General features: G+C 35.9%; 2 protein-coding genes across 2 annotated transcripts; one reads left to right on the top strand and one right to left on the bottom strand.

The window, feature by feature from the left end:
- Nucleotides 1-269: 269 nt before the first annotated feature.
- LOC128229218 (spermatogenesis-associated protein 4-like) lies at nucleotides 270-7,388 on the bottom strand. The gene is made up of 6 exons (XM_052940968.1): nucleotides 7,278-7,388; nucleotides 5,124-5,253; nucleotides 4,254-4,372; nucleotides 2,298-2,460; nucleotides 1,801-1,975; nucleotides 270-1,030 (listed from the first exon to the last, which is right to left on the bottom strand). Exons 1-6 carry the CDS (start codon nucleotides 7,352-7,354, stop codon nucleotides 927-929), a joined length of 768 nt encoding a protein of 255 aa, XP_052796928.1. The 5' UTR covers nucleotides 7,355-7,388; the 3' UTR covers nucleotides 270-926.
- On the top strand, nucleotides 7,372-16,821 carry LOC128229220 (MIT domain-containing protein 1-like). The gene is made up of 7 exons (XM_052940969.1): nucleotides 7,372-7,511; nucleotides 8,900-9,067; nucleotides 9,329-9,427; nucleotides 9,804-9,940; nucleotides 13,060-13,146; nucleotides 13,447-13,565; nucleotides 15,905-16,821. The coding sequence occupies exons 2-7, from the start codon at nucleotides 8,926-8,928 to the stop codon at nucleotides 16,074-16,076; spliced, it is 756 nt and encodes a 251-aa protein (XP_052796929.1). The 5' UTR covers nucleotides 7,372-7,511; nucleotides 8,900-8,925; the 3' UTR covers nucleotides 16,077-16,821.
- Nucleotides 16,822-24,937: the final 8,116 nt, after the last annotated feature.

Raw genomic sequence — 24,937 nt, 5'->3', positions numbered from 1 at the left:
GTCATTTTTGAGACCATCATATTAATAACATAGTAGTTATAAATGCATTGAATTGTATTTCCGTTTAGGGCATTCATAGCCCTCGAACTTATCTTGTAATATTAGTTATTAACAGGAGCTAGACTGTTAACTAGTCACAGCTTGTTCTTTGGTTGTACTAAAAAGTTATATTTTATCACACCCTCTAAAAATTAGAACTTTTCTAGTTGGTCAGGTAATGTCACTGAGAGGTGACATTTTTTTAATAAAATAATAAATGGACTTGGAAGTTAACTTTGTGCATACTTGTTTATTATGCATCATGACAATGAAAAATGTAACAAATACATTTAGAAAATGGCTATGTACATGTAAAAGGGAGCATAGTAATGACATTGTGTACATGTAAATATCACAGAAATTCAACAAAAGAAAGACAAATAAAAAACACATTTCGTTAAATGTACTAATAATGCATAAAATATTATATACATGAATGTGTATATTTTGGATGATATAATATTCCAATACTCTTGATATTTTCTAAAAAAAAAGTTAAATGTTTAACTTAAATATAATAAACTATGGACAGTTTTGGAAATACATGTATCAATTAATATTTTAATACAGTGATGAATAAAATTGTTATGTGTATTCATGATTTCATATATCCGAGTCCACTCAAACATGATAGAAGTAATACACAATCTATACACAATTTCAGTCAATATATTTTCAAATACAGACATGCAATACATTATTAACGATTTATAAAAACAAATAAGTTAAAAATGGCATTGTTAGATTAATGCAGTTCTTTTCCACATACTGATAATGCATTTAAAAGCAATTGTTCTCAGATGATAGGTTTTATTTATTTTTTCCCAATTCAAATTAATGCTGTTTTTAGTGGCAAAGGGTGGTAATGAAGACAGTTCTGGCATGATTTAGTACCCCTGGATGGGCATATTGTAGAGGGCATTCTTGTCGAGCTGGCGTACTTGAACCTCCTTGAAGTGTACACTAGGCTCCCTGGAAATACCACTACCACCTGGAACAGGAACAAATAAATATATGCCATGTTCAAGTAGATAGAACAATTAGGAGAATGTAGATTCCAGAAAGATATCCTATACATACATGTAACTGGACATTAGGACCATTGAGTTAATTGGGCTTATCTCCCTCAAAAATATTGGGTTCAAATTAGTTTCATATTTGTGATATTACTTCTGTAGCTATTTAGATTACTATTCCAACTGTGACATGGCTGAAATTTAAAACAATAAATTAGTGCCTTTAAGTAAATCAAGAGAGATATATTTTTCGATTATACAATCCTAACTCCTTACACTCTGACTGCATATAATTAATACAATGTAACAAAATTACAGACGCAGAAAATCCCTTATGAAGTTGTTGCTGTCCCACTGGGAAATGGGACTCCCATTTACAAACAGTACTGGGCAGTGTTCATTATAATGACAAAAAAATATTCATTTTTGTGTCTTACTATTAATATTTTCCTTTGTGATGGTTTCAAATTAGCATTTATTATTACATATAATTTATTGTTATCTTACAATCAATAATTAGAAATACCAGTTACTGCGAAATGGAAGATCATGCTTTTTTCTCCATATGATGTGACTACTATGCATTGAATAAGCAAAGCATATAGTTGTGAACAACTAAGTAGTTTAAGGCTGATACATAGAAACAAATTACTGAACTGTTCTGACTCATGCCTTTGCCAATGGGACCACAGAATAGATTCACATTTTACAATTTTTCATTTCAGGGTTTTGAAAGTGACCCTACTTCTCTGCTGATCCTGGGACTCTCCCCTTTCCTCTGTAACCCCATCTTCCTGTTGCTGTGGGAATGGGCGGCGGAAACTAGCCTCCCCAACGGAAGGTCGGATGTTGAATCGGTCAGGGTTCTCCTGGCGCTCCATTCGCCTGTGGTCAATGTGTTCATTGATTATCTTCTGAGACTGCAATTGTTAAAAAGTATGGTTATTGGTCATAGTGTGTTTACATAATATCAGAATTAAATAAAAACTCAGTACATAAAATGTCACCTTATCATTAATAAATATTCTACAATTTTTCTCCCACAATAAATAGTGTTTTCAAGTTATTCTAAGTTAAACTCTGGTTTGACACCATGTCAGAACTGGCTGCCTTGATAAGAACATGCATTTTTTTTATAATACTGGTTTTTGTCTCTGATTAACTCAAACTACTGTCATCATGTACAGTCTTTTCTTCCTTTCAGAAGCAGATAACTGGTATTGAAACAAAATAAAAGGTCACCTTTTGAGCATTTAGAATAAGACTAGAATCTGCCTGTATTTCTGTAATTCTGAGGTTGTTTTTCACTGACTGAGATGCTGTAGAGCGGGCATGCATTGGCAGTTTGCTTTGGTAACCCCGATCTGTAAAGTCTGTCTCAAACTCTGGCGGAGTTTTCCTTATACTGAAATTTGGAATATCCCAACATATTGAATTTCAAACATTCAATTAGGCAAACAGGCTCTGATTTGTTAAGAAGGACACTTATAAAAAAAGGAGATTACATTACCATTATAAGCACTATATTTTTACAATGTCCAAGTACTTTCTTGTTATGATAATTTGATGAAAATTGAACTCTTTTATTTTGGATTTCATTTTCATTTATATAGAAGTGTTACAAAAGAAAGTGAAACCAAATCTAGCAGAAATGTGATAGCTTGTGAACTTGCATTTGACTACATATATTTGTTTACAAACTTTTTTATTACTTATACTATTTCACTGTCGTGTAAATAATTATTTCATCATGCAATATAATAATTGTAATATATTTAACACAACAACAGTATTTAATAGTCGGTGAACTAAGCAGAAGTGAACTTCTACAATAGATGAATTAACAATGCCATCATTGCAAATTTATCAGACAAAATAATTTAAAATGGTATGAAAGTAACATTATGTTTTTAGGGTTTTGTAGCTTTCTCTAAAAAAATGAAGAAAATACATAGTTTTGATTTAATGATAACTCTCTAAGCATTCCAGTTGATTTAGTTGTTTTAAAAAGTTGGCATGTTAGGTATCTATTGCACAAAAACATGAAAGAAAGTTCAAGCTGTATACATTCCATGCGAACTAATAATCACCTTGATGTTGGAATTCTTTGATAAAAATAAAACACATTTTCAAAATATATTTTTCAAATTCTATAGAACAAATTCATGCAATTGATAAAAAAACATATGATGTAAACAAATAATGCAAAATAAAATTAAAATACACTTAAAGAATAGTTATGGGATTTATTGTATAAAGCCTTAGTAAGATAAAATCTACAGTAATTAAAAAAATCTAAAAAAAAAGTTAAGACTAAAATATTCTCATGTAAAAAAGTTCTACAAAGACGAAGTTACAACTGAAAGTCAATGATTTTCATTTTTTTTAGTTTATTATACACTTTTTAACTACAAACAAGAGCTGTCACAGTATGTGACGAATGCCCCCGAATGTGACATTGACCTACGAACAAGGTCAGTACATGAAAAATTGATCTTGCCTTTACGTGTCAAATACATATGGCAAGTTAAATTTCCTCTGAACATAAAAAATACCACCCATACTTGACAACCTACACTGTTATGTCCTTATATTCAGAATTCCCTTGTGAATAAACAGTTAGTGTATCTTTCACCTTAGAGGTAGGGACATGGGTCTTGCACAGGACACGTCGTCTTTGTATGTTGAACACATGTAGCAAGTTATTTTAAAATCTGTCCATACAAGGGAAAGTTACCGCCCAGACACGACAACCTATACCCTATGTCCTTGTATGCAGCATTCCATTGTGAATAAACACTAAGTGTGACCTTGACCTTTGAGGTAGGGACACGGGTCTTGCACGCGACACGTCATCTTGGTATGTGGTACACATGTGGCAAGTTATTTTAAAATCTGTCCATACAAGGGAAAGTTACAGCCCGCACACGACAACCTATACTCTATGCTTATATGCAGCACTCTATGGTGAATAAACACTAAGTGTGACCTTGACCTTTGAGGTAGGGACACGGGTCTTGCACGCAACACGTCGTCTTGGTATGTGGAACATATGTGGCAAGTACATACAAGGGAAAGTTACAGAGCCGGACGGACGGACGGACGGACAGTGCAATTTTAATATGCCCACCTTCGGGGGCATAAAAACAAACAAATAGTTTAATGAAATCCCTGGAAATTGAAAGATTTGTTACTTACACTCTGTTTGTGAGTAGTTCATACATTCTTTCTAACAACATGGCTGCAGCCCCCTCTTTACAATGTATTGTTCCATCTATCACTTCACTTGGGATGTCCAATCTGTGTCTTTTAATAAACTGGAAGAGATCAATACACTAAATACAACACTTGAATGAATGATATCAACTTTAAAAAAGGAACATCTTTTAAATGGGTACAGAAAGTTAAATACTGGAATGAAACTGAAGTGAGAATTTATATTTTTTTATATAGACCAATAAATTCAGGGCTTTTTCTGCCCATTTCGGGAAAAAGACCATAGACATTTTGGTAAATTATTTGTCGTGAAAATGCCGAAATTGGGTTTTTTACAGTTAAAAGAGCAAGCTGTCTATAGTCTCCTGCAATGAGGAAATTATTTAATATTAGTTTCTTTTCCCTTTTAAAGACCCAAAATGGCTGAATTATCAATCCTTGGGGTGTAAATATCTATTGCAATAAATCATGACAGATAATATTTCATATTGGTCTCTGAATGTGATGAAAATCAATGATTTCTGAATTCAATTATCCCCAAAACTGAACCAGTACAGATAAAAAGACTTTCATATTTTTTTATACTTTCATTGGGATTTTTTTATGAAGATTGGGAAAAATATCTTATATTTTGCATTGGGAATGGGTCCGATAGTCGGACCCGTGGGTACTATAGAAAAAGCCCAGACATTTCATGTGCATGGATGGTTGTGATCAACAGAATAAAATTTAACACTTCTGTCAATTTATTTGTATCATCATTGACGGAAAAGAAGAAATACCAGTTTAATTAAAATCAAATGCAATCTGTTTGACTTTTAAACATTTATTACATAATAAAACTATACATACATTTTTAAGGAGGTCCCAATTTTTCTGCTTTGAATCAAGAGATTTTCCATTGTTATAAGAGTGCATCTGAATGTCTTGTGGGAAGTACCAGGAGAAGATTTCAGCAGTCAGATAGCCATTTGTAATGTCCCTAGAATTTCAAGAGCATATATGTACATGTTATATCTTAGACAACACATACATGCTATTTAAAAGTTCAATAAATTATGTTATAAGTTGCACAAAATAAGAGCTACACTGTATTGCTGAATTTGCAAATATGAAGGGATTTATGTTGCAGTACATTTTTCTTTCATTAGGCCTTTGAAGGAAGCTCTACCTACTGATATACATTGGTACAGATAAGTTGGTAGAGCTCCCTGGGAAGGCCTAACAAAAGATAGCTGGTTCTTTTGTAAAACAGCAATTAAACCTTTGCCAAAGCACTACTATATTCTGTAGTATAGATTGGACTTCACTAGCTGTAAGCTTACAGAGGGCAGCTGGTTCATTCCCATGCACAGTTGAAGAAATAATGCATGCTGTGCAACACTAGTGTGGAGCCCTACATACTGGTCAGTGTTACGTTGTTTGCTGCTAAGGGAAGTCACTCACATGTGATATGCTGTGTTTAGAATTCTATATGATGTTTTTGTTACTCAGCTTCATGTAACCAGACTGATGGTTTTCAACCAAAAACATAACATTATTACACTATTATGCACCAGTCAATTGTAACCACGGCCCCGCCAGGTACACAGGCTATATCCTGGATGTACCAATTACCGGTGTAATAAGCAACTATCCAATGGAATTTTGGCCAGGTTATATGCAAGCTTCTTTAAATTTCACTCATATTTATGAAAAATCATTTTGCCATCAGTAACAAAAAGTTTTGTATACCAGAGAACACAATTATTGATTTCTAGTCGCCTTTTGTTTACCGACCGTGGCTGCCATCTTGGATTTTTTAGTTACCAAATTCCGGTGGAATCATGGGAAATGTAGCTACTGCATTAAACTTCCAGTTATTAAGCTAAAATTATTATGTCAGCAATGTTGGCAGGTCTGGGTATAGAATTATAATTTACCTTGCAGAAATAAAGTGCATATTAAAAAAAATATTGCCATGAGAATGCACAGGCATCTGAATCATTGTTTGTCACTTAAATGTTGTTTAAAACCATTTTGGGTGCATACAATGAGATAAACAACACATCTCAAGATATTTAGTGTCTTTGATATACAAAAAAGAAACAAGGCTTGTTTCTTTTATGTATATCAAAGACACTAAATATCTTCAGATGTGTTGTTTATCTCATTGTATGTAGCCAAAATGGTTTTAAACAACATTTTAGTGACAAACAATGATTCAGATGCCTATGTGAGAATGTAGATAAGTTAGTTAGATAAGTAAGTATGGCAAAAAGTTAACAATTAATAAATTATGCTTATATTTCCCCCATTTTTATCAAAACAATGTTATTTTAGCCCTATCAAAGAATCCCACCACCATTTCTGGAGTTCAATATTGGCATCTTTATTAAACATTAAAAAGTCAGAAGTTTAGTCAAGTAGCACCCTAAGGAACTAAATATTTATTGAAAGTTTCATATTGAGATATACGAAGAGATATTGTAAACAAAGAATACCGGAAGTGCTCTTCATGACCTAGAAATTCAGACTTTTCGGATTACACCGCTAATAAGTAACCACCGGTATTTTGTACGTTGGGGATACCCGTGGAAATGGGCTGTGTGTTTTAATTTTACCTTTCAGGTGGCCCCCCAGTGCTGGGTGAATGCGGTGGTTTTGTCTTCGCGCAAAATATAGTGGGAATCGGCCTTTCCTAGGTCCCTTGGGTGCTGGGGCATTTAGTGGGGATTTTACCATCAGTTCATCCCCGCAGGGCGGGGATTTTTCCCGGGGCTGGCTGGACCGAAAGTCAAAATCCCAAGTATTCCACGGACCTGGGGGGCCGTGGTTACAATTGACTGGTGCATTACATCTTCTATTTTGAATTTAAAATTCACTCACAGCATGATACACTGTAACAGGGTAAAACATCAACAACAAGTGAACAACAACAGTAAAGTGAAACTTAAGTTGTTGTTGTTGTTGTTTTTTACAAGAACTAGAACACAAATAAAAGTAAATTTTATCTCAGAATCCTACCATTTCGGAGTTTTGACCTGCCATGTCAAATCCAAGCTCTGGATCCACTTTAAAACTTCTCTAGGCAGTCCAGACATCTTTTTGGCTGTGTTGTTTCCGGGGATACGACAACTTCCGTCCTCCTTAAAAATAAATTGTCATGAAAATTGCAAAAGTGCACAGAAAGTCATTGCCCTGTAACCTATCAGATATTGAGTAGTTATTTCCCTTAGTAGCAAATATTGTAAACAAATTGTAAGTAAAGTTGTAAGTTGAGTTTGCGATGTGCTCTGATATTCAAGAGCTCTTTTTGTTATTGTTTTCTTGTTATGCACTACTGTATACTTAAACAACTTTCTTAAATTATTTTTTTTATTTCTGATCTTGATTCATCTGTCACAAAAATCTGTAAACAATAGGTGTGGTGATTCAGACCAAAAGCATAGTCATTCTAAAATGCCGTCCAGGCTTTTTTTAATGATGGTTAGCCTGGACGGCATTTTAGAATGACTAACCAAAAGCATAGACAAATCAGTCTATTTAAATCAAATGATTCTAGAAATGTATCTCTGCGCATCTTTGGCTCGAATATTTATGACCTGGTATCAGAGGGCTTGACCTTGATGTTGTGTTTCACAGGGGCCTGGTTTGTGGTTTTGCGCCATGCCCCACTAGTTTTTCCTATACACAATTTCTAAGTGTCTGACTGGTTTTTACGACAAATTTCAATACAACTTTAAAAGATTATATGCTTTGCTTAACAAAGCGCTAGCATGAAACTTTTTGAAACAGATTACTCTGACCTTTATCTCTTCAGGCAGAAAAGTCACACTTCAGCATCGCAACAAAAGATAGCTTAATAGCGGAACAGTATAAGTAAAAACATTGTAATCTATAGTCTCCTCTAGCTTAGTTGTGAACATGTAGTACAACTTATCTTTTGCCAGAAATATCTTGTTCTGAAACATTTATATTACAACTTTTTCACTTTGTTATATTGTAAATGCAGAAAAATGCTATTGAAGTATGAAAAAATCAACTTACCCAGACTGGACAGTCAAGAAAAAAATAGAAAAACAGATTGCTAATCCACTCACCCATAGGGACTGATACTAAACTGATGTCAATGGAAATGTTAACTTTTATTGAATACATTGGTAGCATCACATGATAATGTTGATCAACCAATTACACTATTGTTAAATCCTGTTAGTTATGCTGTTCAAAATTGTGGACCTCAAAGACAATATTATTTGAGCATATTTTAATATTTGTTGAAGGGTTCCACACTTCAGTATATTAGTTTTAACATTACTAATGATTTGCTGCATTTGACATGTATTTCATAAAAAAAAACTTTTAAAAAATCAGTAAAAAGTGCATTTTACAAACCATGAATGAAACCCTTTAAGTCAGCTGATAAAAAGACAAGAAGTATAATATATACATGTATCAATGACCCTGTGTTCAGTTTGCCGCATGTTTAATTGTAATGACCAATATTGAAGTAATTAAAAGATCTAAAGGTAAGTTAAGGAAATAATTCAGTTTCAAAATGCATATTGCAATAGGATCAGGTCAATATTGTCAAGCAATACAAGTTACATGTTTTATTTATTTATGGCAGTTATCTTTTTCTGCAGACAGTTAAACAGTATATCCTTCAACGATGGCAGATAAAATGTCAGGTGTTCTGGCATCAGCAGGCTCAGTTCTAACTCGAGCTGTGGAGCTTGACAAAACTTGCCGCTACATGGAGGCTGTTGTCTGCTACCAGGAGGGGTTGCAGCTGATGATGGATGTTCTGAAAAGTTTGTGATATTATACGACACTAAGGACAAATAGTATGGCTTGTTGTAACTTAAATCAAATAGTGGACTTAATTTCAATGAGTTTGTTTCTTTCATTGTTCGGTAATAAATTCCCTCTCAGTAAATGTATAGTTTATTGTATTGAACTGTCAGCTTGTAGAAAAAGCTAAGATACCAATTGGAAAATAGTTTGTTACTTAAATTCATAAGTGCCATGTAAAACATATTTCTTCATACAAATTAACTCATTGGTACCTTCAGTTGCTCCTGCTGATAGAAAAGAAGGGTACAGAGCAAAGATAAAGGAGTACATGGCCAGAGCAGAGGAACTCAAGAAAAAGGTGGAGGAAGAAAAAGAAGGTATGGGGAACCAAACAGTGAGTTTCGAACAACATTCATAGACTTTATCAATGCATTTTTTATTGGTTTTCTGTTTCAATAATACTTTTCGCTGAATTTCAATCCATTTAATTTTCAATAGCACCTCTAAATCTTTTCAGCAAATTGAAACATTTTTCCGCCAGAGTTTCAAATGCATATGAAGTATGTATTTTGTATCTGAGCTGGTTATTTCAATTGTTACTAGCAATTTTTTAACGTTGCACACGTAATAAATTTAAAGATGTCTGACTGCATAAAACATTTGGGAACAGTTTGTAATGAAATTGCAAACGGTAATTCAATGAGACATTTTTATTTTTCACAGTAAAGAATTTTGTTCACCTTAAACTTTCAGCTGGAAAGTACCATGAGCAGCTTCGTATTGAAAACAACTCAACAGGCCACAGCTATGAGCGGCTGTTTGGACGGTTCCTAGATGAGCAGTTGACGTTAGTGACAGTGGAGGACCCCTACATAAGATCTACACATCAGGTATAAGGGTATTACAAGACTGCATTCTTTTACTATGTTTAAAACATTGAGGGTTAGTTTGCCCTTGACAACTTAATGATCCATATTGATTTTTGATTATTAATAGTTGGAAGGTCACGGTCAACAGTCCTATGAAAATATTGTCCACTCGTTAACATTAACATTAACAAAGGCTTGATAAAACGCCATGATGCTTCAGTGGTAGCTCTCACTTGACCAATACATAACCCCTGCTGGTCATGGCAAATCCTTTTTTGTGTTTGTCAGTAGGTCAAAGGTCACAATCAATGATTGTACACCATAACTAAAAAATGAAATTGACGAATGACCGTGACCTATAAATGAAGTACATTTCATGTATTTATGTCTCCCCCTCTCTGGGGGAGACATATTGTTTTTGCCCTGTCCGGTAGTCCGTCAGTCCGTCCGTACGTCACACTTCGTTTCCGATCGATAACTGGAAAACCGCATGACCTAGGATCACCAAACTTGGTAGGGAGGTTGGTCGTGAGGTGTAGAGGATCCCTATTGTTTTTGGGGTCACTAGGTCAAAGGTCAAGGTCGCGGCGACCCCCAATATAAAAAACATTTCTGCTCAAAATCTTGAGAACGGTTTGACCTAGGTTCACCAAACTTGGTAGGGAGGTTGGTCATGAGGTGTAGAAGATCCCTATTGTTTTTGGGGTCACTAGGTCAAAGGTCAAGGTCGCGGCGACCCCCAATATAAAAAACATTTCTGCTCAAAATCTTGAGAACGGTTTGACCTAGGTTCACCAAACTTGGTAGGGAGGTTGGTCATGAGGTGTAGAAGATCCCTATTGTTTTTGGGGTCACTAGGTCAAAGGTCAAGGTCGCGGCGACCCCCAATGTAAAAAACATTTCCGCTCAATATCTTGAGAATGGTTTGACCTAGGTTCACCAAACTTGGTAGGGAGGTTGATCATGAGGTTTAGAAAACTCCTATATTTTGGGGGGTCACAAGGTCAAAGGTCAACGTCGCTGTGACCTCTAATGTAAAAAAATATTTCCGTGCAATATCAGGAGAATGCTTTGATCTAGGTTCACCAAACTTTGAAGTGAGGTTGGTCATGATGTCTAGATGATCCCAATTGTTTTGGGGGTAACAAGGTCAATAGTCAAGGTCGTGGTGACCTTCCATGTAAAAATCATTTGCGTGTAATATCTTTATGTCTCCCCCATTCATGGGGAGACATATTGTTTTTGCCCTGTCCGTCAGTCAGTCCATCAGTCTGTCAGTCAGTCAGTCAGTACGTCACACTTCGTTTCCGCCCAATAACTATAGAACTCTTAGACCCAGGAACTTCATACTTGGTATGCTAGTTGGTCATGACTAGTAGATGACCCCTATTGAATTTGGGGTCACTAGGTCAAAGATCAGGGTCAACGTGACCTTGAGGTGAAGAAACGGTTTCCACTCAATAACTAAAGATCCTTTGGGTCCAGGAACTTCATACTTGGTATGCTAGTTGTTCATGACTATTAGATGACTCCTATTGATTTTGAGATCAAAAGGTCAAAGGTCAAGGTTACCTTCAGGTAAAAAATGTTATGTTGGCAGTGACCTTAAGCTTAAAAATGGTTTCTGCTCAATAACTAAAGAAAGTTTGTACCCAGGAACTTCATAGTTGTTCATGACTAGTAGATGACTCCTATTGATTTTGAGATCAGTAGGTCAATGGTCAAGGTCACCGTGACCTTGAGGTGAAGAAACTGTTTCCGCTCAATAACTAGAGAACGCTTGCAACCAGGAATTTCATACTTGGTATGCTAGTTGGTCATGACTAGAAGATGACCCCTATTGATTTTCAGATCAAAAGGTCAAAGGTCAAGGTTACCTTCAGGTAAAAAATGATACGTTGGCGGTGACCTTAAGCTTAAAAATGGTTTCTGCTCAATAACTTAAGAACGCTTGTACCCAGGAACTTCATTCTTGGTACGCTAGTCGGTCATGACTAGTAGATGACCCCTATTGATTTTGAGACCAGTAGGTCAAAGGTCAAGGTTGCCATGACCTTGAGTTGAAGAAATGGTTACCGCTCAGTAACTAAAGAACACTTGCACCCAAGAACTTAATACTTGGTATGCAAGTTGGTTATGTAGATGATCCCTATTGATGTTGTGATCAGTAGGTAAAAGGTCATGGTCACGATGACTGTGAGCTGAAAAATGGTTTCCGATCAATAATTGAATAACGCTTGCGCCCAGGAACTTCGTTTACATTTTCCACGATTAATCAACAACACTTTCTTCTCTTCACTATTTAATATAATCGAATAAACCAAACTTCACTGTTGGTTTGTCTCCAGTCCAAAGTTACAAATTTCATGTCCATCATTTATTTTTTCTCACCTACGACCACACAATAGGGGAGACAAGCGCTTTTTCAAAAAAGCAATCTCTAGTTTAGTTTTAGGTCAATTTGTCCTAGATCAAGTTAGTGGTGACATTTATTGAGAAAGAAATGATGTGTCATGCTTAATATATCCAAGTCACTTGAGCCTGGTATCCTCAAACTTAAGATTATTGATCATGCTCAGTAGATGAGTCCTATTGATTATGAGGTCATTATGTCAAAGGTCAAGGTCATTTTGACATTTTTATCAAAAAAATTATATAGATTATAAATGGAAGGTGTCACCTTTACATGGGCAAATGCATTCCAGTTATAACCAAATTTGTTCACAATGCTGAAAGAAACCTTTCAGTCATTCTAGAGTTATGGCCCTTTAATCAATCAAGAATACAGAATTGACTCTCTTAATATGGCAAAACTATTCACCAATCATAATAAATACAATCACAAAGTTTATAGTCAAAATATCTCAGCTTAGTTGAAAAAGTTGCCAGAAAGTCCTGGCCTATCAAAAGTAATGACAATTGCATTGACCCAATATTTCTCTATTCAAGTATTGACACTATATGCTTACTAACTGTGGCGAATGTCCTGTACTCATCACAAAACATTGGGTCCTAAATAAATCATTGGAGTAATTTTGTGATACACCACATTTTTGTTCTTTTATGTCCCAGTCTTGTTAATCCGGTTCTCAATATTACTTCTCAACAAAGGCATTAAAGCTCTCTCTTATTCCTTCCAGTTGTACAATCTCCTGCGTTTCTGTGAGATGGTGGTGAAGTCCCAGGCCAAGGTGAAAACCATTAAGCTGATCACAGGACAAGATGATGTATGTTGTTTGCATGCTCTAAAGCTTGTTTAGTTGTATAGCTTTTGCATGGACAAAATAAATGACTAAAAGGTTACGTTTATCATCAATTAAACACAAACAGTGAAAAGTAGTCCTTGTAATTATGCAGACTTTATTGAATCTATGCTTCAATATAATTGACAATGTGTCCATTGAGCAAGAGCAAATTACTGTCAAAGCAGTTAGTACATATAGTTCACAGCTTACATCCCTTTTGTATCTCAGGTTTTGTTCAAATTAAGTACATGGCAGCTGATATTTCTTAAAACTCTATTGCAGCATCCAGATCAGATAAGCATGCAGACAAAACGGCTACAAGAGCTAGCAGCCAGTCTTTTGTCCTACAATGTAACCCTCGAATGGGAGTTCTCCAACACACTGCATGATAGAGAAATCAGGTCAGGGCAGTCTGACATTGTGTATATTTTATTAAGTGTGCGGTTCTGGTAATGCACTTAAATCCATTGAACATTTTTAGCTGAAAGAAAGTGTCATTTTAGATGTCTTAATGGTTACGCTTTAATACAAAAGTATTCCAATGTTCTGTGTTTTAAAAGTTTGAATAATCATAGAAAGAAATCAGTGTGTACTTTGTACATGGTCAGACATGCGAAATAGATTAACTCACATTTAGTTATGCAGGAAATGATTAAGGAGTTAGTACATCTAGTTTTTAAGTGCCTCTCATATTTCTTGTCACTGGAACATAATCCACTGAAGGTTGGATATAGATCTGGCACTGACTGTTCATATTTCCAGAGCCATAACTTATGTAATAAGAAAAAACAACAAATTAATGAAATGTTTGTGAAGTACATTTATTACTATAAGAACAGTGGTGCACATGCATGTTTTGTCTATATTGGATCATTATGTATGAAGTCTTTACATGTAACTAAGAGACTGGAATTACTGACTTATATCCTTTTTATTAATCACAAAAACTTTAATGTGTCCGTCCAGCAAGCCTTATCAATCATTTTTTTTACTTTTTGAATTAATAGCTACGTGGCCATAAAATCCATAGTTAAAAAAACACCAAAATATCGCTAATATTTTTTATCTGTACCTAAACCATTATGCATTTCTATGTTTTGATCATTAAAGTCAAATGAGTTAAACACAAAAATACATCATAATTAAAAAAATGCATCAATCAGTAGTGTGCATCAATCAGTAGTGTGCATCAATCAGTAGTGTGCATCAATCAGTAGTGTGCATCAGTCAGTAGTGTGCATCAGTCAGTAGTGTGCATCAGTCAGTAGTGTGCATCAGTCAGTAGTGTGCATCAATCAGTAGTGTGCATCAGTCAGTAGTGTGCATCAGTCAGTAGTGTGCATCAATCAGTAGTGTGCATCAATCAGTAGTGTGCATCAGTCAGTAGTGTGCATCAGTCAGTAGTGTGCATCAGTCAGTAGTGTGCATCAGTCAGTAGTGTGCATCAGTCAGTAGTGTGCATCAATCAGTAGTGTGCATCAATCAGTAGTGTGCATCAGTCAGTAGTGTGCATCAGTCAGTAGTGTGCATCAGTCAGTAGTGTGCATCAATCAGTAGTGTGCATCAGTCAGTAGTGTGCATCAGTCAGTAGTGTGCATCAGTCAGTAGTGTGCATCAGTCAGTAGTGTGCATCAGTCAGTAGTGTGCATCAATCAGTAGTGTGCATCAGTCAGTAGTGTGCATCAATCAGTAGTGTGCATCAATCAGTAGTGTGCATCAATCAGTAGTGTGCATCAATCAGTAGTGTGCATCAGTCAGTAGTGTGCATCAGTCAGTAGTGTGCATCAGTCAGTAGTGTGCATCAGTCAGTAGTGTGCATCAGTCATTAGTGTGCATCAATCAGTAGTGTGCATCAGTCAGTAGTGTGCATCAGTCAGTAGTGTGCATCAGTCAGTAGTGTGCATCAGTCAGTAGTGTGCATCAGTCAGTAGTGTGCATCAGTCAGTAGTGTGCATCAATCAGTAGTGTGCATCAGTCAGTAGTGTGCATCAGTCAGTAGTGTGCATCAATCAGTAGTGTGCATCAGTCAGTAGTGTGCATCAGTCAGTAGTGTGCATCAGTCAGTAGTGTGCATCAGTCAGTAGTGTGCATCAGTCAGTAGTGTGCATCAGTCAGTAGTGTGCATCAGTCAGTAGTGTGCATCAGTCAGTAGTGTGCATCAGTCAGTAGTGTGCATCAGTCAGTAGTGTGCATCAGTCAGTAGTGTGCATCAATCAGTAGTGTGCATCAATCAGTAGTGTGCATCAATCAGTAGTGTGCATCAATCAGTAGTGTGCATCAATCAGTAGTGTGCATCAGTCAGTAGTGTGCATCAGTCAGTAGTGTGCATCAGTCAGTAGTGTGCATCAGTCAGTAGTGTGCATCAATCAGTAGTGTGCATCAGTCAGTAGTGTGCATCAGTCAGTAGTGTGCATCAGTCAGTAGTGTGCATCAGTCAGTAGTGTGCATCAATCAGTAGTGTGCATCAATCAGTAGTGTGCATCAATCAGTAGTGTGCATCAATCAGTAGTGTGCGCCTTTAAGATTTGTTTGCATGATGACATTTAATTAACTTCAATATGTAATTTTTGAGTCATTACTTTGTAACTTATAGAAATGAATTAATGAAAACTTCAACATGGTGTGCATACATAACAATACCTACATAACTAATGTGCATATTTTCAGTTCCATGTTGATTTCATTTAAAAGTCAAAGTTTTACAATGAACAAAATAATGATAGCAACCTCTCTTTCCTAGGTTCAACAACGGCTGGATCATCAAGATAGGCCGGGGTCTGGACATGTACAAGGCCACTCAGGGGAAGTTTGTAATCGGCTTCTGCGACTTTGATCTCCGCAAGTGCCACGAAACCACCATTGACATTTTCCACCAAAAGCACCTCAATACCGCACACAGTGTATCATCTTAGCATACATTAATTGATTATATCTGATTTACATGGTAAATTGGTTGCTAGTGTCTGCGGTGCCTTCATTTTAAAAGGATGGCGGAACTGCATACACAATCATATGCTCTTTTTATGCCTCCGTAGGGCGGCATATTGGTTCCATCTGTCTGTTCATCTATTTGTACATCCGTCCCCATGATATCTGACCAATAACTGGAGAACGCTTTGGCCAAGTAGCTGACCCCTACCAATTTTGAGGTGACCTTGAGATGAATTACTGTTTCTGATTTATAACTGAGGTACGCATGGACACAGGAATCTCAAACTTGGTATATAGGCTGGTCATGACAAGCATATAGCCCATATGAAGTCAGTAGGTGAAATGTTAAGGTTGCGATGACCTTGTTACATATTAATATAAATTCACAAAATTCATCTCTTCAAGGCTTTTATTAAGGTAAATGGGATTTTAATCAAACCTTTCAGTTAACATATATGTAAGTCCCAATCGGGGGCATTTGTCATGTTCTGTAACAGCTCTTGTTTGTTATCTGCAATCTCCTTTGTTTTTTTTTTGATAATTATATATTTAAAAGTAATTTTTAGAACTGACATTGTATCAATTTATTTATGTTTAAATATCTTTCACAAGTAAAAATCGGTGCTCAGAAGTGAAATTGGTGTCCATTTCAGCATACTTTCACTATGTAAATTTTCTGTGATACATATTTTAATTCTAATTAATAAAAATAAATAAATAACTATTGTCATTGACTTGGTCCTTGTTATAGCCGTTAGTGTTTGTATGAACATATACATTCATATGTATACATGTTATATTGACTAGATCTTGTGACAACAGCTTGATCATCTGATGATTCAAATACATAATTACTTCATATTTAACCATTTCAGGTCAGCATGCACCAACATACGTACGTTCAAACTATTACATGTTAATGTAACCAGCTGTAATGTTAATTATGCCCCCCTTCAAGAAGAGGGGGGTATATTACTTTGCACATGTCCGTCCGTCCGTCCGTCCGTGCGTTGGAAGACTTAAGCTGGTCAGAGTGATAACTCAACAATTCCTGGACCTATGGTCATCAAACTTGACTTGAAGGTTGAGGCTGACCAGTAGATGACCCCTATTGAATTTAGGGGTCATCTTGTCAAAGGTCAAGGTCACTGTGACCTTTAACGCGAAACGGTTGTGAAAGTTTGTCCGAGTGATTACTCAAAAATGCCTGGATCTATGGTCGTCAAACTTGACATGGAGGCTGGGCCAGACCAGTAGATGACCGATTTTGAGTTTAGGGGTCATCGGGTCAAAGGTCAAGGTCAAAATGATATTGAATGCGAAAAAGTCCGAGTGACAACTCGACAATGCCTGCACCCATGGCGCTCAAACTTGACTTGGAGGTTGGGCCTGACCAGTAGGTGACATCTATTGAATTAAGGGGTCAAAGGTCAAGGTCACAGTAACATTGAACGCAAAAAGTTTGTCCGTGTGATAACTCGACAATACCTGCACCCATGGCCCTCAAAATTTACATTTAGGTTGGGTGTGATTCTTATTGCATTTGAGGTCATAGAAACAGAGGTCAACGTCACAAATCATATTGGTCATTAAAATTTACGTCATTTTTACTTATTCCCTGCTGCTAAGAGGTAACATGTTTATCTACTAATGTCAGTCAGCATCTGAACATTAAAAACCTACTATCCTCACACTTTGAATGGTCATCTGAAAACTGCCTGAAACGCAGCCAATGTCAATGACAAATCAGCTGTCATTTCGGTCCATGGATTTTTTTCATTTAAATGTCCAAATATTCCTGACAACATGGCGCTCGGGGAGGGGGGCATTATGTTTGACAAACATCTCTTGTTTATAATTGTGGAACACACGCTGTATAAGAATAACTCCGATTAACTTCGTCTGTAAGTATATAGCAGTCAATTCCAAAATGTTGACGTTGCTCTCTCAGGACATATTCAGCCTCCATCTACCCCACGGGAGAAGAACTTTTTTAACAAGCTGTGCAGTGAATATAGTAGAACCGAGGCTAACTAAAGCCCCACTGATGCCTAGTAGCACGTAGTTGACGGTTCTCCACTCCACTGGGCGGACCAAGACGATCGCTGAAAAAGTTTTGAAAGAAATTACTAAAATAACATTTAGCTCATGATACAAGCAGCGTCGGTGCCGAATCAAACGGTTAATCATTCTTTTTATACCATACTGTTGTTACAAACGAACTTTAATTCAGTCATTTGCTAATTATTGAATATATATTTATGTTTATTCTTCTTAAGTTTCTATAAATATTTTATATTAAAATATGTCTCTTACGCCTATTCACTGCCCAGAAGTACAATATAAAGCCGGGATAATCGTTTTTCACAAAATTTGTCTCGAACATAATTAAGGCTTCTCTGCCGGTGGTCGTCACCACACTTGAAGGCCAGTCCCGGCCGCACCACGTTTCCAACTTCCGGTGGAAGTCAGCGGAACCTGTCAGTATTTAGTGTTTATTTAGTTTGCAATTAACAGTAAACATATGTATATGTATGGATACCAACTATCGCAGATTTGTATTATACATGCTTATTTGCACATTCTGCTTTAGGTTTCTCAGTTATTTAGTGACTTACATTGTAATAAGGGAAGAGATTCGTATATTCAAACTGGCAAAAGTATACGTCTAAACCATTGGCACCGGATTTTCAAACTAAAACATTTTTTTTAAAAATCATTCCTCACTAAAAATTATAATACCGAATATGTGAAAAAATATTGATTTTTTTTAAATATGCACTTTGTACTATACAGTACAAAGTGCATATTTAAAAAAAAAAAAAATTCACATATTCGGTATTATAATTTTTAGTGAGGAATTACAAGATTTTTTTTTGATTTTTTAAAAAAATGTTTGAGTTTGAAAATCCGGTGCCAGTGGTCTAAACGGTTCGCGCGTATTACCGTCAATGATTGTGGCTGAGTCACGAACGCAGGCCGTGGACGGTTCCATGGAGGAGTTGTGGACGCGCACTTGCAAGATGACGTCATCAAGCTCGGGTGACGCACGGATCAACCAGTAGCAATGCAGCCGCCTACAGAAGGAGGGAATGAAATGGATACGGGTGTCGATGAACTAGAACTTAACATAGGTGTAAGTAAATGCAAACATTGGCTGCTTTGGGGCTTATAAGGCTATCGAGTGTGTCTATCGCTTTATTGACTACCCGGTGTACAGCATTCTTATTCATCAGAGGTTTGATAATGATAAATCTAGCATTAGCATCATTACTCTGGTGAACGAGAATGGTAGGTTACATAGGATATTATCGATGGGGAGATGGGCACCCACGGTCCACAGTGGTCGAGTATTCGACCTTTCATACAGTCAATTAGCTTACCTACGAGAAGGAATATTAACCCTTCGTAGATCTACTTTATTTTACTTCCATAGAAATCACGTCAGACACAATTTATGTATAGATTCTTATTATGTATTTATAGTTTGTACATGGAGTGAACAGAAAAAAAAGCAGAAACATCTTTTATAATGCAAGTTACAATTTTTTCTTGGTTATTGCGTATTTATTACGATAACTGTACTGGTTAAATTCGCCGTAGTTGCGGGGATGGTTTGGAGACACGAGGCGCCCCGGATGTGTGTCGGCCGTCAGAAGCAGGGGTCTGGTGGGGTCCATGGAACATCCGGGTACTCCGGTAACTGACGACGGAGACACGGATAATTGAATAGAGAATATAAATTACTAGATATGTGTTTTCCCCGTGATAACACAATAAACTACATTTCAACAAACATCCAATAGAAGTAAAACCCTTTGGTCTGAACCTTATGGCATGCTTACTTTTGTTGCTGTTTTTAATGCATTTTCTGATTTGATAAACTCTGTTTTTTATTTGATTTACCTAGGAGTAGGATTAACCGGTTGCTATTGGTCCCAGGATTTATTAACATATACAGTATCAGTTCCGTATGAGTCTCTGTTTAATAATGTTAATTATAGTTCATGTGTACGTCTGCATAGATAACTTTCGTAATAATTTATATACTCACTACTTCTAGGGCCCAACATCCAAAACACATACATAAGAAACCAGACATATGTCAGTTCCATTTTTCACAAATAAAGTCTAACTTGTTGACATTTTGTTCATATGTTGCAAGTATGGCAGTATAAGATTTAAAGAAATCGTATTAATCGCCTTTGGATTATCGTATTACGTTCATGTTATATCACAGTGCCTGTATGGAATCTAAACAATTAATGTGTAATTATAAGGAAAACAGACCTTTCATTTCAAATATATAATTCCTGTTTTGATGAAATGTAATGCGCCTTTGGTTTAAATTTAAAAAGAAAAGTGAATTCTTAAACAACATTATAATCACAAAATACTATTTCAAGACAATTTACAGAGCTTACGGCAAGATAAAATCACCTTTTCAAAACCTTTCCCCGCCAAACATTCTGGCCTGATTACCTACTGGTCAATTGTTGTATACGAGATGACGAGATAAAGACAGACATCTAGATGGTTTGATTAAAGCTGCACTATCACAGATATACCGTGTTTACAACTTTTTTATTTTTTGTCTTGGAAAGAGCAATTTTTTGCGTAAATATCTGCAAACCAATGATAAAAGATGTCTGACAAAAGATCAGATCGCAGATTTTCATATTTCCATTCGAAAAATAAAGTTTTATGGCTTAAACCGTTACTAACAGTTTAAAAAATGCATAAAACATTATTTTTTAAACTAAAATATAGAAATCTGCGAACTATTTTTTGTCAGCAGTCTATAACTGGTTTCCAGGCATTTTCGCAACAAATGGTTTGTTCCAAGACAAAAAAAAAGTTGTCAAATCTGTGAGAGTGCAGCTTTAAAGGTGATTTCCATTTACCACACAATGCACGTATGTATGGAGACGTGTCTTGAGTCTCGGTATCGATCAAAGTCCTCTTATGTCCACTTTGACCCGCATTAGTTTGAAGAATACATATAATACAAATGCAAGTACATATGCATCGTCCAGACTTTTAATGTTATGTCTTATAGCAATATGAATAGCTTACAGCGTACATTTCGATTTTTAAATCATTTCCTAAAGCGACAGTACTTGAATTTGGATTTCCAACGGCATGTAGCTGCCCTTCTTGCGAAGACTCTTCGCTGTTTATATCGTAAGGTGAACTAGATTCCTGGCACATGACTTTACACCAAGCTTGAGGGCATTCCACAATGCAAAATTAGTTTGAAGGATCAACACATACATGATTAAAAAAAAATTAAGTTTAGTTTTGAGGTTCAATATTTAGCAAGCATAATACATACATCCGCTGCAGCATTTGTAGGTGTAAAAGCAGTTGAGCAACCTTTATGGAATAATATTTAATCAGATTTTTAATAAAACAGTATTTACATTTTTTACAGAAATGTCCGTATATAAAATAACCATGGTTTTGTGTCAAGATATTCATGACTTCCCGATCAATAACGTCTTGCAGTTTTATGGTGATCCCAACTATATTGAGAAAGATCTTTGCATTTTTGTTTCCAGGAAATGAATTGAATCCACTATTTTGCATTATTTTCTTGAACATCTTTCTTATTTGCAAAGATATCATCAAAAACCCGCAAGACATTACTGATTGGGTAGTCAGGAGCATTTTGACACAAAAATATATTACAATGTGATATTGTCGACAGACTTTTCCGAAAAAATGCAAATGCTTTTTAAACCAAAACAAAATTTGATAAAATCTTATTTCGTAAAATTTACTCAATATCCTATTACCCCGAAATATCCGGACGCTATCCGTTCATTCATTGCTTTGTTATTGAGCGTCTGTTTGACCGCTGTGTGGATCTTTGTTGCCTTGTAATTTATATCGGAAATCGAATATAACTCAGTTTCATCAAGCTTACCAAAAACATTTGTGTGTGGGTTTTTTTTGTGCACGGAGCTCGAAACCTAGGCGCATGCGGACGCTCAACACAATTAAAAATGGCTTGGCCTAACTCGATTAAGAGAACCATTGTAAGGCCTCATACAGCTCATTCAGCTGCATTTATATGCGGTGCATCATCATATGCATCATATGTAAAGTGATCATATCATTGGACATGGAATAAGACAAACACAACATAAAAATAGACCTCGATTATAACGAACTCATCATTTAGTCGTTTGGACATTTCCAATTCTCATGCGTAAGCTTATGCGGAGTGAGCATGTTTTGTTTGCATGTGGGATACGTGTACGCATGTAACCCAAGCGTGAGCTTCATTGGAAAGAGCATGCCTTTGTTTGCATGTGGCATAGCTATACGCATATACCTAAAACGTGAGCTTTATGGGGAATGAACATGTCTTTGTTTGCTTGTGGCGTAGGTGTACGATTATATCTCAAACCAGAGCCTTATAGGGAATGATAATGTCTTTGTTTGCATGTGGCGTAGCTGTACGCATATACCTCATGCCTGAGTTTTTTAAGGATTGATTCTTATTTTCTGTGCATTCATGCAGTGTGAACGCTCGGCCGCGAGAAAATTTGCAAAATCTCTACCGAGCGTTCATACTTCAAAAGATATGAATCAATACTTATATTTGCATTTTCCCTTTTTATTTGTTTATTTTTTTTCGACCTAATAGTGTTTGAGAACAAGTCTTTAATTACAACAAAGTGGAACAAAACGTGTAGAGCGAATGTAAATGGTAAGAGCATTTGTCGCCCTTGGCGTTTTAGCTAGGCGTTCTTTTTTCCTCCGCATAATAAATAGTCCATAAGTAATTTGCAGAAAGAAATAAATTATCAAAGAATTTTCGATACATTTTAACTCCTGTTTTACATATGCATGGCTCATGTGAGAGGGCATAAAAATGTGGTCATGGTGTTTTAATGGATACCTTCCAGTTCAAGATAATTATAACGTCATAATAAATACATTTGTTCGAACTCGCGAACATAAATGACACTTTGACAGTCTCAAACCATTTCATGTATTTAAATGTAGACGAAGATATCGCCTTATTCTATCGTAGAAAGATATTCATTGTCTGAATCCGATAATGGGTCATATATATGTACTACAAAGAAGTCGCCGAACTCAGAATCATCACCCATGTTTGTTTTGACAGTTGTCACATACGAACCGTAGTAAAAACCGCGTCAATTTTTATTTGTTTTTATTATTTGTTCAATGCGTGTTCTTTTGTAATCAAATGCAAAATCAAGCATTTTTCAAATGATACTTCTAGAAAATAATGTCTTTCATTTAATTATTCGTAAAACATCAAAAGAACATGTAAACAAGCCGGCATCAAAAGAACATGTGCCCTGTTATATGTAGCAATACAGTAGATCGTACTAGTAAGATCACTACGCGCGGGGATTCACTAGCGCCCAATCAGAGCGTTGCTTTCTTGCCAAACTCCACCTACAAAAGTCACGAAAGGTCGACCGGTTCATGCAAAATAAACTCATGTTTTATCGTTCAGAATATCAAGTACGGATGTAAATATATGGTGAATGAGCATGCCTTTGCTTGCACGTGGCTTATGTGTACGTATATGTACCTTATGCCCATAAGTGCATAGACTATAAATAGTTACATCAATAAAGTCTTTATTACATCAGGAAACAAAGTATTTTCACTGTTTCAGAACTGCCCCTTAAGAATATAATATCTTTGTTTGGTTTATGTCTAACTTGTTGAGCGAACAGTCGTAGTAGTCAATGATTTTGCAGAGGAATGTGTCAGGAAAAGATGAATATCTATTTCACATATACTTTTCATTTTAGGAGTGGACCCAAATCACAAACAGCAAGAGACAATGCTTCAAATAGTAATGCAAGTAGTAGACTTGCAAAACAAATGAACCGATTGTTTTGTTCCTTTCCTTTTAGTGGTTGAACATTTTGATAGAATTAGAAATCTTTTCAACTATTTACGATTACACGTCTATGTACATGGTAGTGAAACAAAAGAACGATGCAGAGAAAGAAAGACTGGAAAATGAAGAGAATGATCCGATTAATCCGATTGTCATAGATGAAATTTAAGAAGATTTCTTGAAAGAGATAGAAGCCAATGATCAACTGGTCATCAGAATGTCTAAGTTTTACCAAATTTCTCATTTAAGTTACCAATTGTAATGAAAAATTTAAATGGAATATTAAGGAGACAGCTGTACATAAGAACCATATAAACCTGAGGTGGAACTATCTGGTTTTCGTTAAGTGGGAGATTCCACTATGGAACATCCCGTGACATTGTCATTGTCAATACGCTTCAGGTTGTTGGTCCTCGAAAAGTATCGTAACCGTTTATTTTAAATGAATGATTTTTATTCCTTTAATTATACTTAAATGCACTTGAATGGACGTTTTTTATGTTCACGTCGGTATAAAGTGACATTAGCCCACTTTCTTTCTTGCGAAAAGAGCTATGTAAAAAGTGTGTATCTCAGACACTTCTACATTCACTTTGAACATGATTACCTCAAAAATAGGCTAAAATTCTGTTAGATCTACTTAGTCCAAATGGAAAAGCTGAATTAAAAACATAGTTCGGAGATTCCTGATTAAGTGTAAATACAAATCCGATTTATCATTTGGTTTCATTTTTTTAATGAAAACATTATATATTATTTGTATGTGCATAAACGCTTATAAATCACGATTCTTGAAAGCGTATATTGAAAGAAAGTAAGATAATTCCTCGCGTTCCACACTCAATTTTTCAAAGCTGTTCCATAGAAACGTAAGATTATTGTTCTTGGCCTTGCCTTTGTTCCACACATGCATGCGCACACACACTTACTCGTCCATGTACACGC

This window comes from Mya arenaria, chromosome 3 (genome assembly GCF_026914265.1).
Source record: "Mya arenaria isolate MELC-2E11 chromosome 3, ASM2691426v1".
Classification (NCBI taxonomy): Eukaryota; Metazoa; Mollusca; class Bivalvia; order Myida; family Myidae; genus Mya; species Mya arenaria.
The sequence above is the reverse complement of the archived record's forward strand: the minus strand, read 5'-3'. Positions and strand labels throughout refer to the sequence as shown.

Coding starts and splice junctions, on each gene's coding strand:
- LOC128229218 (XM_052940968.1), bottom strand. CDS start 7,354: ATGTCTGGACTGCCTAGAGAAGTTTTAAAGTGGATCCAGAGCTTGGAT. Junction 2,461..4,253: donor GAACTACTCACAAACAGAGT/GTAAGTAACAAA, acceptor TCCAAATTTCAG/TATAAGGAAAACTCCGCCAG. Junction 1,976..2,297: donor TTATTCTAAATGCTCAAAAG/GTGACCTTTTAT, acceptor TAACAATTGCAG/TCTCAGAAGATAATCAATGA.
- LOC128229220 (XM_052940969.1), top strand. CDS start 8,926: ATGGCAGATAAAATGTCAGGTGTTCTGGCATCAGCAGGCTCAGTTCTA. Junction 9,941..13,059: donor ACATAAGATCTACACATCAG/GTATAAGGGTAT, acceptor TATTCCTTCCAG/TTGTACAATCTCCTGCGTTT. Junction 13,566..15,904: donor CTGCATGATAGAGAAATCAG/GTCAGGGCAGTC, acceptor TCTCTTTCCTAG/GTTCAACAACGGCTGGATCA.